Here is a 17,595-nt window from a genome sequence, read left to right on the forward strand (position 1 = left end):
TATTTTATTTTATCCTGTTTTTATCATTTGTATAAATCTCTCAGGACAGTGAACAGCTGGCTGTCATGCTTAAGGTGGGAGTAGAATGCCTAATGATATTATTGTTATTGTTATTGTTATTCCTCCTCCTCTTTATTCTCCTCCTCCTCCTCCTCCTCCTTCTTCTTCCTCTTCTCCCATCCCCTCCCCCTCCTATCTCCTCCTCCTCTTTATCCTCCTCCTCCTCCTTCCTCTTCCTCTTCTCCCCTCCCCTCCTCCGATCTCCTCCTCCTCTTTATCCTCCTCCTCCTCCTCTTTCTTCTTCTTCTTCTTCTTCTTCTTCTTCTTCTTCTTCTTCTTCTTCTTCTTCTTCTTCTTCCTCTTCTTCTCTTCCTCCTCTTCCTTCTCCTCCTCCTCCTCCTTTTCCTTCTCCCTTCACCCCTCCTCCTCTTCCTCTCCACAATCCACGCACTCCCTTCTAGCACTGATGAGGTCCCCTAGTTGGGTCATGAAACGTCTTCAACAAAACAACCAAGCTCAGAGAATATCAAGGACTCTACATTCCTCCTCCTCCTCCTCTCCCCCTTCCCATTTTCCTCTTTCTCCTTCCTCCTCCTCCATTTCCCCCCCCCAAAAAAAACCGCTAAGAAAAACTCAAGGCGGCAGGGCGAGATTCGGAGGGAAGCAACCGGGATTAACCAAGGAGGGCTGAGAAAGGGACCTTGGCCAACATGGGTCCACCCCAATCTGTGCTGAAGGGCGCCGGGGAAGTTTTCACTAAAGAAGCAGGAATTAATCTTCTATTTTGTTTTCCCCTCTTCTAGATATGCCCATAGGAAGTCGGCACTGAGAAAACACATCCTAGCCAAGATGAACGAGGAGGAACAAAACCACTCATCCCTTTTAATCAGGGTTAAAGGCCCAGCCGAAATGGTAAATGGGGGAGGGGGGGGACAAGAAAGGGAGAAGAGGGGGGAGGGCAGCAGGAGGGGAGGGTGCAAAAGAGGGAAAGAAGCGGTCAATTTTGTTTGAAAAGGGCCAGATAGATGGTTCCACCACAAAATCGCGGAGGACAAAATCGCGCTCGACGAAAGCGCGCATTTGACGTCATCACAGCGCGACGAAAACATCGCGCTGTGATCGAAAAATGTAAAAATAAAGCTAAAACCTTCCCCTAACCCCCCCAAACCTAACCCTAAACCTAACCCTAAACCTAACCCTTAACCTAACCCTAAATCTAACCCTAAACCTAACCGTTAACGTAACGAAAAACCTAATGCTAACCCTTAACCTAACGCTAAACCTAACGCTAACGCTCTAAACCTGACCCTAACCCTTAACCTAACCCTTACCTTTATGTGAATCGGCTTGCTTTAATTTTAATTTTATTTCAATTTTTAATTTTTTTTGTCGCGCTGTGATGATGTCACATGCGCGCTTTCGTCGAGCGCGATTTTGTCCTCCGCGCTTTTGACGGGTCACGAGATATATTTCCCTTCATGGTATTGGATCTGGGTACTTGAGAGACCGCCTACTGCCAATTACCTCCACTAGACCGATACAATCGCATCGATTAGGCCTCCTCCGAATTCCATCAGCCAGCCAGTGTAGACTGGCAACTACCCGGAGGAGAGCCTTCTCGGTGGCTGCTCCGACCCTCTGGAACGAGCTCCCCGTGGAGATTCGAACCCTCACCACCCTCCAGACCTTCCGCGCCGCTCTTAAAATCTGGCTGTCCCGGCTGGCCTGGGGTTAAAGACTCTAACCACTACTCGAATTGTATGACTGTTGTGTTCTTAAATGAGGTAGTGTTTTCATGTTGTAAATTGTTTGTCCTTCCCCCCCAGCTTTGAACTGTGAGCCGCCCTGAGTCCCCCCAGGGAAAAGGGCGGCATACAAATAAAGCGAAACTGAAACTGAAACCTTTCCTTCCAGCTGCTGAGCAGATGTTTCCGCATTGCTAGTGGCTGGCATCTGAACAGAAACATTGAGATGAAGTGCAGCAGGACAAACGCTCAAAATTTGCTGTTTTCTGCCTCTGATCCGATCTCTGATTTTCAGCCTAGGAAGCCATCCGCTTTCATGGATTCTTTAGCAACAGCAAATGAAATGGAATATTCTTTTTCCCCCTTCCATTTACACGGCCCTCCCTCCTCCCCATGACCTTGTTGGCCTCAATTAGCTCTCATCCTCAGTCTTCCTCATCTGTAAAATGGGAACACGGCAACTTTTGGCACGTTTTTGTCAGTCTATCTGGGTTTGTGTGCAGGTGTGTTTATTTTCGGAGGCAGAAATTGCATTTTGCTGGCTTAATGCAATGCGTTTGTCCCCCTCCTGCCTCTAATTTGCAACTGCCTGGAGTTGGTAGATTTTTGTGGCTATAGTAATAGGTCTGTCATTATGTCACTTTGTAAGGCCTCGGTAAGGCCACACTTGGAATGTTGCATCCAGTTTTGGTTGCCACGATGTAAAAAAAGATGTGGAGACTCCAGAAAGAGTGTAGAGAAGAGCAACAAAGATAATTAGGGGGACTGGAGGCTAAAACATATGAAGAACAGTTGCAGGAACTGGGTATGTCTAGTTTAATGAAGAGGGATGTGGTGGCTCAGTGGCTAAGACACTGAGCTTGTTGATCAGAAAGGTCAGCAGTTCGGCGGTTCGAATCCCCAGCGCCACGTAATGGAGTGAGCTCCCGTGACTTGTCCCAGCTTCTGCCAACCTAGCAGTTCGAAAGAACGTAAAAAATGCAAGTAGGAAAATAGGGACCACCTTTGGTGGGAAGGGAACACCGTTCTGTGCCCCTTTGGCGTTGAGTCATGCCGGCCACATGACCACGGAGACGTCTTCAGACAGTGCTGGCTCTCCAGCTTTGAAACAGATGAGCACCGCCCCCTAGAGTCGGGAACGACTAGCACATATGTGCGAGTTTACCTAGTTTAATGAAAAGAAGAACTAGGGGTGACATGATAGCAGGGTTCCAATATTGGAGGGGCTGCCCCAAAGAAGAGGGGGTCGACCTGTTCTCCAAAGCACCTGAAGGCAGAACAAGAAGCAATGGGTGGAAACTAATCAAGGAGAGAAGCAACCTAGAACTAAGGAGAACAATCAGTGGAACGACTTGCCTCCAGAAGTTATAAATGCTCCAACACTGGAAGTTTTTAAGAAGAGATTGGGCCACCATTTGTCTGAAATGGCATAGGGTCTCCTGCTTGAGCAAGGGGGTTGGACTAGAAGACCTCCAAGGTCCCTTCCAACTCTGTTATTCCGTTATTGTAGATCTCCAAACATCTGTTATCATTGTTGGATTTAAGAGAGGCTTAGATGTACGCTTCCAGGTTGTCACTGAATGATTGCGGTGGCATAAATCAATCCCTCTCTCTCAGCATAGTCTATCTGTCAGGACTATTGAGAGCATAATTTTTGGTTACTCAATGTTTCTGTTCAGATGCCAGCCACTAGTAGTAGTAGTGGTGGTGGTGGTGGTGATGTGTGTGTGTGTGTGTGTGCGCGCGTGCGCATCTTGTCTTTTCCTGCAGTAAACCCGATGACCAGCAGGTGATGCTACCGCACCATAGAAAAACTCCCGGTGTGAATTTCGCCTGTATTTTTTGGAAGGTGGCTGTCTCTTTAAAAACGACGGTTGCAAAGAAATAGAGGTTTATTGGGCAAGGTGCACCCCATATGTGCAGCAATGTTTGGCATGCAGAGAAGGTAGGCAACAAACAGCTGGGAAAAAAGAGAGGAACCAGCTAGAAGGGTGGTGGTGCGGAAGATGAATTTCGCCAGATGAGAACAAAGTAAAACCACATTTCCACACCTTGTGTTGTCGTTGCTAGTTGCAAAGTGGTATCCGACCCATCGCGGATGGATAATGGAGGAATGTTCCTCCAGGCCTTCCTGTCCTCTCCCATCCTCTGGAGTCCAATGAAGCTCAGGCCGACTGCTTCGGTGACTCCATCCAGCCCCCTCCTTCTCTGCCGTCCCCTTCTTCTTCTTCTTCTGCCCTCCATCGTTCCCAGCATGAAGCTCTTCTCTCTCTCTCTTCTTCCTTCTCATTAGATGGCCAAAGTCTTTGAGTTTCCTCTTCAGGATCTGGCCTTCTAAAGAGCAGCCAGGGTGGATCTCCTCTAGGACTGACCGGTTGGATGGCCTTGCAGTCCAAGGGATTCACAGGAGTCTTCTCCAGTACGAGAGTTCAAAGGCCTCAGTTCTTTGGCGCTCAGCCTTCCTTATAGTCCAACCTTCACAGCCATCCGTTGCAACTGGGGAAACCATCGCCTTGACTAGACACACTTTTGATTGGCAGGGCGATGTCTCTGCTTTTTAGGATGCTGTCTAGATTTGCCATCGCTTTCCTCCCCAGGAGCAAGCCTCTTTTAATTCCTTGGCTGCAGTCCCCATCTGCGGTGACCTTGGAGGCCAGGAAAATAAAATCGGTCCCTACCTCCATTTCCTCCCCATCCATTTGCCGGGAATGGAGAGGGCTGGATGCTGTGATCTTAAGTTTTCTTGATGTTGAGTTTCAAATCAACTTTGGCAGTCTCCTCCTCCTTCACCCACGCCAGGAGGCTCTTTAGTTCCTCTTTGCTTTCGGCCATTAGAGTGGTATCATCTTGGGATGTGATGTCGATTGTCCACTATGCCTGGACTTCGTTTTTTTTGCCTCAAACTGCGGTGAGACAACAAAGTCCAGTGGCCTCTTGAAAAAGCCCCCTTGGGTCTGTCTGGTCCCAATTACAGTTGTAAGTCGAGAACCACAATTGAACTCGCTAACGCCTCTTTTGGTCTACCTGCAGGAAGAGGGGAGGAGAGGGTAGTGATGGCCACTGAGTTTAGACCTTTGTGTCTTCCAGGAGGAATTAAAGCCAGGAGACATTATTGAGATATTCCGTTCTTCTTGCCAGCACTGGGCCCTTTACGTAGGGGATCAGCAAGCGGTCCATTTGGTAACTGAATGTAAGTATTTTAATCCCTGGAGGTGGGTAAGGGGATGGCTTTTTGCTCCCTCGTCTGGGAGAACAGTTAACCAGTGGGACGGCTTCCCTCCAGAAGTTGTGGGCCTTCCATCACTGGAGGTTTTCAAGAAGACATTGGACAGCCATATGTCTGGAATGGGCATAGGGTCTCTGTTCTGACCACCCCCCTCTGCCCACACCAAAGCACTCCAAGCCAAAGATACTTTACGGAATTTATTCACAGACAGATAGGTCCTTGGCAGCAATCCAGCACAGACAAGCCTCGGCAGCAATCCAGCCTGCCAAGCTAACACTACAGTTCTCCAACATTAGTTAATGTGTTGACTTCTGCAAAATGGGTGTGTGCACAAGCAGTCCTTTTATAGTCTGGAGAGGAGCCTAATTACCACCAGCTGAGTGCAATTACATCCTGTAACGGCGCAACTGTTCCTGACGCCTATTAGCTATTCGGTGCCGGGCATCTAGGAACAACTCCCTTGGCTCCTCCCCACTGCTGACGTCTGGATCACACTCCCTTGTCTCCTCCCCACTGGTCCAAGGCTCAGGCGCCTCCTGGTGGCCAACCAGCCTCTCTGTGCCCTGCTCGGAGTCGGAACCCTGTCCAGGGTCCTCCACATCCTCCAAAGCGACTCATAGGGCCCCTCGCTGTCGGAGTCTGGTGGCAGCTCCAACAGCTCCTGCTGGGCAACAACAGGTCTCCTATTCGAGCAGGAGGTTGGACTAGAAGACCTCCAAGATACCTCCCAACTCTGTTGTTTGGTATTCTGTATGGCTCAGTGGCTAAGACGCTGAGCTTGTTGATCAGAAATAGATCCATAGCAAGCAACATTCCAGGGCAATTGGATTCCTCAAAAAGTTAGCTTTTTTGGAAATATCATATTTGCCCAGATCTGGTGGAAATTGACTCTGAGGGTTCTCGCCGTTTTCACCTAATTAAAACTAATCCTTTTTACACTTTCTCAAAACAGTCAGTTACGTGGTCCAATCATGACTCCCTCAGGTAAAATCACTCCTCTTTCCAAGGGCCAGGTGTGAGAATGACCTTGGTTCTGAAGAGAAAGTGTTTTGCTTTGGCTGCAACGTCTCAACTATCTCCATTCCCCTCTCACCCCTAGTGTGGCAGCACAGAAAGCTCCAAGATGGGTTTGGTCAGGTCCCAGAAGTGGTATTCAGCAGGTTCTGACCAGTTCTGAAGAACTGGTAGAGGAAATTTTGAGTAGTTCGAAGAACCCACAAATACCACCTCTGGCTGGCCCTGCCCCCATCTATTCTCTGCCTCCCGAGTCCCAGCTGATCGGGAGGGAATGGGGATTTTGCAGTAACCTTCCCCAGCCACGCCCACCAAGCCACACCCACAGAACCAGTAGTAAACATTTCTGAATCCCACCATTGGTCAGATCACCTTCAGGGTTGACATTGTTCTTGTTTTCCAGGCGAACATTTTGCCGATGGCTCTCCCAACCCCTTGGCCCTTTTATCCGAGAGAGTTTGCGTAAAGAAGGACTGGCTGGAAGATGTAGTCCGGAAGGACAGGTACCGAGTGAATAATAAGCATGACAAGACCCACCCACCGCTACCCCTCTCCAAGATCCTGTGGCAGACGGAAGAATTGGTCGGAAAGGAGATGCCGTACAGCCTGAGCAGCCAAAACTGTGAAAATTTTGTTATGGAGCTGCGTTATGGACCGGAAATGAGTGAACAGGTGTGTGTGGCCTTGTGTGTGAAACATGTGGGGTGGGGAGTTAGGCTGCGCATACGGAAGGGAAGGGAAGTTTGGGCAATTTGTAAGTTTGGGTTTTGTGTGGTAGTGGGGTGTTTGGTTACAGGAGCCTTTCCTCATTTCAATGCTCTTCACGTTTGGCAGAATACAAGATCATTCCTCCTTTCCTTCCCTTCCCTTCAATTCCCTTCCCTTCCTTCTATCTTCCTTTCCTTTCCTTTCCTTCCCCTCCCTTCCCTTCCCTTCCTTTCCCTCCCTTTCCTTTCCTTTCCTTTCCTTCCCCTCCCTTCCCTTCCCTTCCTTTCCCTCCCTTTCCTTTCCTTTCCTTTCCTTCCCTTCCCTTCCTTCTATCTTCCTTCTCTTCCTTCTTTCCTTCCCTTCCCTTCCTTTTCCCTTCCTTCTATCTTCCTTCCCCTCCCTTCCTTCTATCTTCCTTTCCTTCCCTTCCCCTCCCTTCCCTTCCCTCCCTTTCCTTCCTTCTATTTTCCTTCCCTTCCTTCTACCTTTCTTTCCTTTCTTTTCCTCTCCTCCCCTTCTCTTCCTTCTATCTTCCTTTCCTTTCCTTTCCTTTCCTTTCCTTCCTTCCTTCCTTCCTTCCCTCCCTCCCTATGTTGAAAGCTAGCTAGGAGGGCCACAAATGATGATCACATAACCCTCAGACACAGCAAACCATCCTAAATGCATGCCAGTTGCTAAGCGGCCAGAGTTTAACCGCACAGCCACAGGGAGGCTGCCAGGGTCATAAATATGAGGAGACTTTTTTTTTCAATGCTGTTGCAGCTTCAGTCACTAAACCAATGGTTGTAAGTCGAGGACTGCCTGCAGGGAAACATCGTAAGACAGCCTGAAGAGAGCAATCCCTTGCATACTTATGACGACCCGCTATTTAAGTCAACGGGTTTTATTCTAAGCGGTGCAATCTCATAGACGTTTATTCGCAAGCAATTACCTCTAAGCTTAATGGGACTTTATCCTTGGATAAATTTCAGAGGGCGCCCCCAAAACGGAGCAAGCACCTCTTAAGCAAGCTATACCTGCAGTTTTGGTAGAAAGGGAGACTTTCCTGCCAGCCTGCAAAAGAGATCTAAAATTAAACCAACATTGCTGCTTTTATTTACAAAGAGCGCTGAAATATCACAAGCTAATCGATGGATCAATTTTTATGATGCATGTACCAATTAACGAATCTATCGCGCTGGTCAGGCTAGCATGCAGTAACGGGGAGGAAAGATTTAACCCTTGTGACTCCAGTCTATGGAAAAGGCATGCTTAAGTCTGGAAAAATATAACCAGCAACGTGGCAAAAACTGTCGTCAGCCAGTGAGGTTGTCTGTCCTTTGCAGATTTTTTCCTTTGTTGTCTTGTTATTGTGAGTTGGGAAGTCATATCCGACCCATCGCGACCCCATGGAGAACATTCCTCCAGGGCTTCCTGTCCTCTACCATCCTCTGGAGTCCATTCAAGCTCAGGCCAACTGCTTCGGGGACTCCATCCAGGGACCTCCTTCTCTGCCGTCCCCTTCTTCTTCTTCTGCCCTCCATCGTTCCCAGCATGAGGCTCTTCTCCAGGGAGTCCTTCTTCCTTCTCATCAGGTGGCCAAAGTCTTTGAGTTTCCTCTTCAAGATCTGGCCTTCTAAAGAGCAGCCAGGGTGGATCTCCTCTAGGACTGACCAGTTGGATGGCCTTGCAGTCCAAGGGACTTGCAGGATGGATAGATAGAAAGATGGATAGATAGATAGATAGATAGATAGATAGATAGATAGATAGATAGATAGATAGATACATAGAGTAATTGTTGTTGGTTGCTAAGTCATGTCTGACCCATCGCGACCCCATGGACAATGTTCCTCCAGGCCTTCCTATCCTCTCCCATCCTCTGGAGCCCATTGAAGCTCATGCCGACTGCTTCGGGGACTCCATCCAGGGACCTCCTTCTCTGCTGTCCCCTTCTTCTTTTGCCCTCCATCCTTCCCAGCATGAGGCTCTTCTCCAGGGAGTCCTTCTTCCTTCTCATCAGGTGGCCAAAGTCTTTGAGTTTCCTCTCCAGGATCTGGCCTTCTAAAGAGCAGCCAGGGTTGATCTCCTCTAGGACTGACCGGTTGGGTGGTCTTGCAGTCCAAGGGACTCAATGCAGGAGTCTTCTCCAGCACCTATACCGGTAGTCTGTGAGTTACAACCACAATTGACCATAAATTTTACATTGTTAAGCGAGTCATTTGTCATGTCAGCTTTGCCCCGTTTTATGACCTTTCTCGCCACCGTTGTTAAGTGAGTCACTGCAGTTGATAGGGACACGGCCGTTAAGTGAATCTGGCTCCCCCCCCCACTGACTTGGCTTGCCAGAAGGGGATTAATGACCCCGGGGAAGCTGCACTGGTCATAAATATGAAGCAGATGCCCTCTGAATTTTGATCACGAGAGCATGGAGAAGCTGCGAAAGTTGTAAAAATTGTATTAAGCCGCGTTTTTCAGCGCTGTTGAACGGTCACTAAATGAACCATTGTAAATTGAGGACTACCATCCCTGCTCACTCCAAAAATTTTTTTGCTAACGACTGTTTCCCCCCCCCCTCTTCTTGAAATATGCTGTCCACTTGAGTTTCGGAAGGTGGTAATCTGGCAAGGAAATTCAGAATTTGATTTGCAGCCAGGAGCTGAGCCACAGAAGGTCCCAAATGAGGCAGAGCATTGCTATTTAGTATTAAATATTAAAAAAAAAAAATGTTTTATTCTCCTTTACGGTTCAGGGAGAGCTTTCAGGCCAGCCGAGCAGAATAAAGAATACAGAGAGTCCTCAACTTATAATCACAACTCAGCCTCATGTCCATTCCCGGAACTTTCTTTTGGCTCCGTTTTATGGCCTTTCTTGCCACAGTCGTTAAGTGAACCACTGCCGTTGTTCAGTTTGTCACGTGGTTGTTCAGCGAATCCTGCTTTCCCATCGACTTTGCTTGTCAATGAGATCACATGACCCCGGGACACTGCAACCGTCGTAAATACGAGTCAGTTGCCAAGGGTCCAAACTTTGATCACATTATCACGGGGATGCTACAATGGTCATAAGTGTGAAAAACGATCACAAGCCAATTTTTTTCCAGTGCCATTGTAACTTCGAACCGTCACTAAATGAACTGTAAATTGTGGATCAGAACTGGGACCAGATTTTTGTTATTGTTGCTAAGCAAGGGAGTTGTTAAATGAATCATGTCTGACTTCACAACCTTTTCTTGCCACGGTTGTTAAGCGAATCACTGCAGTTCTTAAAAGAATCATGAGGTCCTAAAGCCACTTTCCTCGTTAACTTTGCTTTGCCAGAAGTTGATTGGAAAGGTCACAAATGTTAGGTGAGTTTTGCCCTATTTTATGACTTTCCTGGCCACAGTCGTTAAGAGAATCACTGCAGTTGGTAAGTTAGGAACACGGTTGTTAAGTGAATCTGGCTTCCCCATTGACTTTGCTTGTCAGGAGGTCTCAAAAAAGGGGGATTATATGTCCCAGGGACGCTGCAACCCTTATAAATATGAACCAGTGGCCAAGCATCTGAATTTCGATTGTGTGACCATGGGGATGCTGCAACGGTCGTAACTGTGAAACACAGCCATAAGTCGCTTTTTTCAGTGCCATTGTGTTGTGACTTTGAATGGCCATTAAACGAACGGTCTACAGGACATTATTAAAAATACATCTTGTTTACAAATGTTATTTTTAACAAAGGATGATATGATTAAAAGAATCAGAGACAGAAATAAGAGAAAAGGGGGATATTAGTGTATACACTTTTATATAATAAAATAAGAGCAATAATAAGAGGAAAAAAAATGAGAATCTGAAATTGTCTATCCATCCTTCCTTCCTCCCCTCCAGGTTTTTCCTTTCCTCCTTTCCTTCTTTTCTTCCCTCCATCCCTCAGTCCCTCCTTGTCCCTTCTTCCTTCCCTTCCTCTCTGTCTATCCATCCTTCCTCCCCTCCAGGTTTTTCCTTTCATCCTTTCCTCCTTTTCTTCCCTCCATCCCTCACTCCCTCCTTGTCCCTTCTTCCTTCCCTCCCTCTCTGTCTATCCATCCTTCCTTCCCTCCAGGTTTTTCCTTTCCTCCTTTCCTTCTTTTCTTTCCTTCACCCCTCACTCCCTCCTTGTCCCTTCTTCCTTCCCTCCCTCTCTGTCTATCCATCCTTCCTTCCCTCCAGGTTTTTCCTTTCCTCCTTTCCTTCTTTTCTTTCCTCCACCCCTCACTCCCTCCTTGTCCTTTCTTCCTTCCCGAACGTCCCCTCCTTCCCAAAAGCAACACCACCACTTCTTGTTATTTGATGGCTTCCAGATCTCTGGTGCTGAAACGAACCTGCCTGGACTAAATTAAGAGTCCTTTCCGCTGGGTGAAGAAGGGGATCTTGTCATCCCCACCTCCCCAGGGCTCTAAGCATTTGTGAATGCTCCTTTTAAAAGCCGTTGATTTGATTTTAAAGGCAGATAACAGGAGGTTTTTTTCCCCCCCGGAAAAAAAGGTTTGCTTGCTTCCCCGTGGGGAGGTGCTTGGATAAGTCAATACAACACAGTGGGAAGTGCCACAAAAATGTGGTAATGTGGAGTGGCTGTGCTCAGAAACCCCACCGGGCAATGAGCTATATGCCCTCTTTTGGACTGTCTATTTCATTACCTTGCCCAGACAACAGTTTAATGGAGATGGTACTCATCTTTTTGGAGCCATTAGCGTCTGAGTTGGTGGCTTGGGGTTAGGAGAACATCAGACCTGCTCTTCTGGGCGTGTCGTTGCTCCAGAATCCGTGGTTGAACCTCAGAAGTTAGTGGCACAGAACCTGTTCCATACTGAAGACCAAAGTTGGACTTTGCATTGTCACTTTGCGTGGTCTGTGCTTCCAATAATATTTTTATTTATTTATTTATTAGACTTATATACCGCTTCATAGGGCTTTCAGCCCTCTCTAAGCGGTTTACAGATTTTTTTTTAGCAAATTGAGTCAGCAACTTGCCCCCACAGTCTGGGTCCTCATTTCACCCACCTCGGAAGGATGGAAGGCTGAGTCGACCTTGAGCCGGTGAGATTTGAACTGCTGAACTGCAGATCACAGTCAGCTGAGGTGGCCTGCAGTACTGCACCCTAATTACTGCGCCACCTCGGCTCTGTCAATATGTCATTCTCCAGGCGTAGAGTCAAGGAATTGTGGAATTGGAATCCACCCCAGGCCACATTTCCACCTTCTGGAGGAAAACTAAGTCAACCACTTATGAAGGTTGGCTGTCCACCTTCTTTTTAGAAGATTCCAGGGCTGCAGGATTCACCACCTCTACAAATGCAGAGCGTTCCAACAGGAAATCAACATCCTTCTTCCATCGAAACCAAATCTATTGTGCTCTGACCGAGGCTTCCCAAGAGCATGAAGCAAACCCCTTGTCCCAAGATTGATATCTATAAGATCTCCTGCCTTGAGCTGGTGGGGTTTGTTTAGAAGACCCCCGCAAGGTCCCTTCCAGGCCCCTGGTTCTAGGTCCATGATGGGAAACCTACGGCACGCATGGCAGAGGTGGCACACACTGCCTTCTCTGTGGGCACGCCTGCTGTCACCAGCTGCTCTTCTGGTTTCTGGCAGCTGGTCGTCTTGGGCACCGGAGCACCGGAAGATGGCCTGAAAATGCCCCCCCTTCAAATAGCCCAAAACAGGCTTTTGGGGGGCATTTTTAAGGTCTGAAAATGGCCTGAAAATGGCTTGAAAAAATGCTCCCCAAAATGGCCAAAAATGGCCCTTTTTTTGGTCCATTTTGTGGGCCAAAAATAGCCTGAAAACGCCCCCAAAACAGCCAGAAAATGGCCCCCAAAATGGCCAAAACCAGGTCCATTTTTGAGCTATTTCCAGGCCATTTTTGGGGGCACTTTTTTTGGGCACAAATGTCCTGAAAATATCCTGAAAACAATCTGAAAATGGCTCAGAAAATGACCCCAAAATGGCCAAAATCAGGCCTTTTGGGGGGCTGTTTCCAGGCCCTTTTTGGGCCAAAAATGGCCTGAAAACAGCCTGAAAATAGCAATAGCAGTTAGACATATACTGCTTCATAGGGCTTTCAGCCCTCTCTAAACAGTTTACAGAGTCAGCATATCGCTTCCACAGTCTGGGTCCTCATTTTACCCACCTCGGAAGGATGGAAGGCTGAGTCAACCTTGAGCCGGTGAGATTTGAACCGCCGAACTACAGCTAACAGTCAGCTGAAGTGGCTGCAGTACTGCACTCTAACCACTGCGCCGCCTCGGCTCTAAATCCCCAAAACGGCCTGAAAACAGCCCTAAAACAGCCAAAAAGCAGGCATATGCATACTGGGCCAGCTGATCTTCGGTTTCTGGTGCTCTGGCACGCATGCAGGCGTGTTCCAGCTTGAGCACCAGGTTCCCCATCCCTGTTCTAGGTTCTACGTTCTACTCTCCTGTTTCTTTTTTCTCCCTTACAGGAAGAAATTAAACCGGGAGACTTGATTGAGATTTTCCGATCTTGCTATCAACACTGGGGTATCTACGTCGGAGAGGGCAAGGTCGTCCATTTAGCCCCCGAATGTGAGTTTCCATGGGAACCAACAGGCCCAGCGTGAGGGTACTCGGGACTCCGCCGGCAGATCAAGTAATAAATAACCATCATTATCTCCGTGGGGCGCCCACCGAGACCTGGGGGCTGAGCGCTCAGGGGGTGGAGTTGGCCCAACAGGCTTTAACTAGGTTAGTTAGAGTCCCGGTGACTGCCTTCTCGCCAAGGGAGGTTGCTCGGTGCCAGCCATCCTTAGTTTCCATTTCAAGCTATTGTGAAAAGCAGGGAAAAGGGGCTAATCCACTAACCGAATTAAAGTCCGCTGCTGCGCAGCCAAAGGAGCGTTTCTCCTTCACGTTTAATTCACCTCCCCGGATAATTTTCCCTGGCCTTGTTTGCAGCTCAGCCCGGTTACTTCACACTGTATTAGCCTAGATGAAAAGGGGTTTTAAGAGAGCTTGTAGTCCAACACGCCTCCGAATATTGTTCTATCTTTTTCCATTGTTACATTCCTCGTTTTACTTTTCGTAATCATGTTTTATCGGGTTGTAAGCCGAGGAGGGACGCCGTGGCTCAGGGGATAAGACACCGAGCTTGTCGATCAGAAAGGTCGGCAGTTCGGCGGTTCGAATCCCCAGTGCCGCGTAATGGAGTGAGCCCCCGTGACTTGTCCCAGCTTCTGCCAACCTAGCAGTTTGAAAAAATGCAAGTAGGAAAATAGGAGCCACCTTTGGTGGGAAGGGAACAGCGTTCCGTGGGCCTTCGGCGTTGAGTCATGCCGGCCACATGACCACGGAGACGTCTTTGGAACAGCGCTGGCTCTTCGGCTTTGAAAGGGAGATGAGCAGCGCCCTCTAGAGTCAGGAACGACTTGCACATATATGTGAGGGGAGCCTTTACCTTTTTACCTTTAAGCTGAGGAGGAGTGGCTGTGAGATGGGTAGCAGGTATATTGAGAAAATGAATGAATGAATCAAAGGAATATCCAGCCTCTGCGTTAAATGATGTAATGAATGCAGAATCATCTCATTGAAGCCCAAATATTGGTGGTGGTTTTTTTTTTAAATTTTTTTTTTAAAGAAACTGAAAAGGTTAAAAGTTTAAGATGCTCCGTGAGATTGGGTGTTTTCTTGCAGACATTTCTGCGAACTAGATAACACTGGTTCTAGTCTAGTCTTAGCACTGATGAAGTTTCCTAGTTGGGTCATTAACCGTCTGCAAAAAAACACCCAAGCTCAGAGAAAATTAAGGACCTCACAATCCTCCTCCTCCTCCTCCTCCTCCTCCTCCTCCTCCTCCTCCTCCTCCTCCTCCTCCTCCTCCTCCTCCTCTTCTCCACAATCCCCATTCTCTTTTAGCACCGATAATATAACCTAGTTGGGTCATGAAATGTTTGGAAGAAAACAACCAAGCTCAGAGAGCATCAAAGACTATAATCTTCTTCTTCCTCCTCCTCCTCCTCTTCCTCCTCCTCCATTTTCATCATGTCATGAAATTTCAAGGCCAGAGAGCACCAAGGACATCCTCTAGTCCTTCCCCCCCCTCCTCCTGTTCCTTCTTCCTCCCTCCCTCCCTCCCTCCTAGCATTGATGATGTTCCCTAGTTGGGTCATGAAACATCTGCAAGAAAACCACCAAGCCCAGAGAGCACCAAAGACCCCCTTCATTTCAACCCTGAGCTGCAAATATCCTCCTACAAGATGTTCGGACGTCCCCTCCCGGCGTTCTCAAGCAGTGGCCAAGGTGGAGCAGCAGCGGTCCATTGGAGGGGACATTGCAAGCGTCTGTTGCAAAACCGGGGTACAATGTGCCGTGTGAATTCAACCCCTTTCCTTCTTCTGGGCAGGTGACCGCCTTGCGAATGGGGCCGCCAGCGTACTGGCGGTCTTGTCTGACCGAGCGTACGTTAAGAAAGACTGGCTGGAAACGGTGGTACGGAACGACCAATACCGAGTGAACAACAAACACGACCACACATATCCCCCCCTGCCCCTAACGAAGACCCTCGAGCGGGCAGAAGAGCTGGTGGGCAGAGAGATGCCCTACAACCTGACCAGCCACAACTGCGAACACTTTGTCATGGAGTTGCGATATGGCATTGCAATGAGTGACCAGGTACGGGGGGAAAGTGTGTATGGGTAGTCTTTGATTTTACAGCCTCAATGGGGATCAGGATTTCCGTTGCTAAGCGAGGCAGTTGTTATAACGAGGGGGAGGGGCTGATTTTATGACCGCCTTCGGCCTGCTTGTTAAGCTGCCTATTTACGTAAATCATGCCATGGTTAAGTGAATTTATTTATTTAAAACACTGATATTGCTTTCTATTCACACTTGGCGACTCAAGGCGGCTTACAAGACAGACAGATAAATAGACAGACAGACAGACAGACAGACAGACAGACAGACAGACAGACAGATAGATAGATAGAGCCAAGGTGGCGCAGTGGTTAGAGTGCAGTACTGCAGACTACTTCAGCTGATTGCTAGCTGCAGTTTGGCAGTTGAAATCTCACTGGCTCAAGGTTGACTCAGCCTTCCATCCTCCCGATGTGGGTAAAATGAGGACCCGGATTGTTGGGGGAAAGAGGCTGACTCTGTAAACCGCTTAGAGAGGGCTATAAAAGCACTATGAAGTGGTATATAAGTCTAATTGCTGTTGCTAGTCCTTCCTTCCTTCCTTCCTTCCTTCCTTCCTTCCTGTCTAATTTCCAGAGGAATGATATTCCAGAGGGAGGAAGCAATATTCTTTGGTGCTTCTGCTATGAAAGAACGCAGAGAATTCCTGATTGGTCTGTTTCCCCCACCCCCACCCCAGCACGAGGCTCTTAGGAGCATGTCAGAGTTTTGGCAATGTGACTATTATTATGAGATAAACCCAGGGGCAAAACACAGTACCCAGCACACAGAACCTTTAGACAATTAATAGTGGTTCATATAAAAATATATACAGACATACACATGGTAGATACATCCCTTACCACTCAGCTACGGACACATGGGGAGAAATGAGATACACGACGAGAGGGAGAGAGAGAGAGAGAGAGAGAGAGGGAGAGGAAGAGAGAGAGAGAGAGAGAGAGACCCTCTAATGGCCACCTATATATAGACCCCCTTAAAAGGGTAAAATACTTGTGTGGACCCCAGAGTCTTAAACTGGTTATACCAATATTGCTGAATCATCCTCATTGCATCGGCTTACAGCTTACAACCTTACATCAGCCGGCAGCTATTAAATCCTCATTACCTGGCAGCCTCATTACCCAGCCCTCCGCCTGTAAAATGGGCGCAGCCGCGTGATGCGCTTTTCACCTACCCTCCTCCCTCCTTTCTTCGCAGGTCACTGAAGCCATTGCTGTGGGAACAATTGGCATGATGGGCGTGGCGGCCGCCATGATCCGATCCGCGGCCAAATGGCGCAAGCACTACAATGAATAGCTGGTTGGGGAGGGGGCGGAGGCCTCCATGGCAGGATCTTTACCAGCTCTGGGGGTGTTTGGACTGCCTAGTGTCTTTTATTTGCCATATTGTTTTCAGACCACCAGACCAAAAATTAATCAGATTTCGTGGCAGAAAGCCACCACCCGCATCGTGCTTGGAGCCAATAAAACTCTCTTGAGGACTTACGGTTTCTGTTTCGGTGAGGAAGGAGGACAACATTTTAGATTGGGCGGCTGAATATATTGCTTTTTGGGGTGCGTTTAGCACCCCAAAAGAAACTGAACTCAAGGGCCCTATGGGTAATGAATAGAGTAGAGTAGAGTAGAATAGAATAGAATAGAATAGAATAGAATGCTGAATAGAACAGGAGATAATAGATAATGGAATGGAATGGAATTGAATGGAATAGAATAGAATAGAACAGAATTCATAATACAATAGGAATAGAGAACAGAACAGAACAGAATAAAATAGAATAGAATAGAATAGAATGCAGAATAGAACAGGAGATAATAGATAATGGAATGGAATGGAATAGAGTAGAATGGAAGGGACCTTGGAGGTCTTCTAATCCAACCCCCTGTTTAGGCAGGAAATCTTACACCACTTCAGACAAATGGATATCCAACATCTTCTTTATAACTTCCATTGTTAGAGCATTCACAACTTCTGGAGGCAATTTCTGTTCCAGTGGTTAATTGTTCTAACTGTCAGGAAATTTCTCCTCGGTTCTAAGTTGCTTCTCTCGTTGATTAGTTTCCACCATTGCTTCTTGTTCTACCCTCAGGTCCTTGGAAAATAGTTTGACTCTCTCTTCTTTGGGGCAACCCCTGAGATATTGGAAGATGCGATCATGTCTCCTCTAGTCCTTCTTTTCATTCAACTAGACATACCCATTTCCAGTGACTGTTGTTCCCAAGGCAACAACAATTTTCTGTTGTCGTCGTTGTTAGTTGCGA

At 47.7% G+C, this 17,595-nt stretch overlaps 1 protein-coding gene across 1 annotated transcript; it reads left to right on the forward strand.

The window, feature by feature from the left end:
* The first annotated feature begins 807 nt into the window (after positions 1–807).
* Positions 808–16,817, forward strand: LOC106544348 (uncharacterized). Its single transcript, XM_087705249.1, has 6 exons — positions 808–912; positions 4,833–4,935; positions 6,389–6,657; positions 13,129–13,231; positions 15,045–15,313; positions 16,535–16,817. The coding sequence occupies exons 1-6, from the start codon at positions 850–852 to the stop codon at positions 16,631–16,633; spliced, it is 906 nt and encodes a 301-aa protein (XP_087561375.1). The 5' UTR covers positions 808–849; the 3' UTR covers positions 16,634–16,817.
* Positions 16,818–17,595: the final 778 nt, after the last annotated feature.

This window comes from Thamnophis sirtalis, unplaced genomic scaffold (assembly GCF_051295495.1).
Source record: "Thamnophis sirtalis isolate CommonGarterSnake01/CBP01778 unplaced genomic scaffold, rThaSir2_p1.2 scaffold_2, whole genome shotgun sequence".
Classification (NCBI taxonomy): Eukaryota; Metazoa; Chordata; class Lepidosauria; order Squamata; family Natricidae; genus Thamnophis; species Thamnophis sirtalis.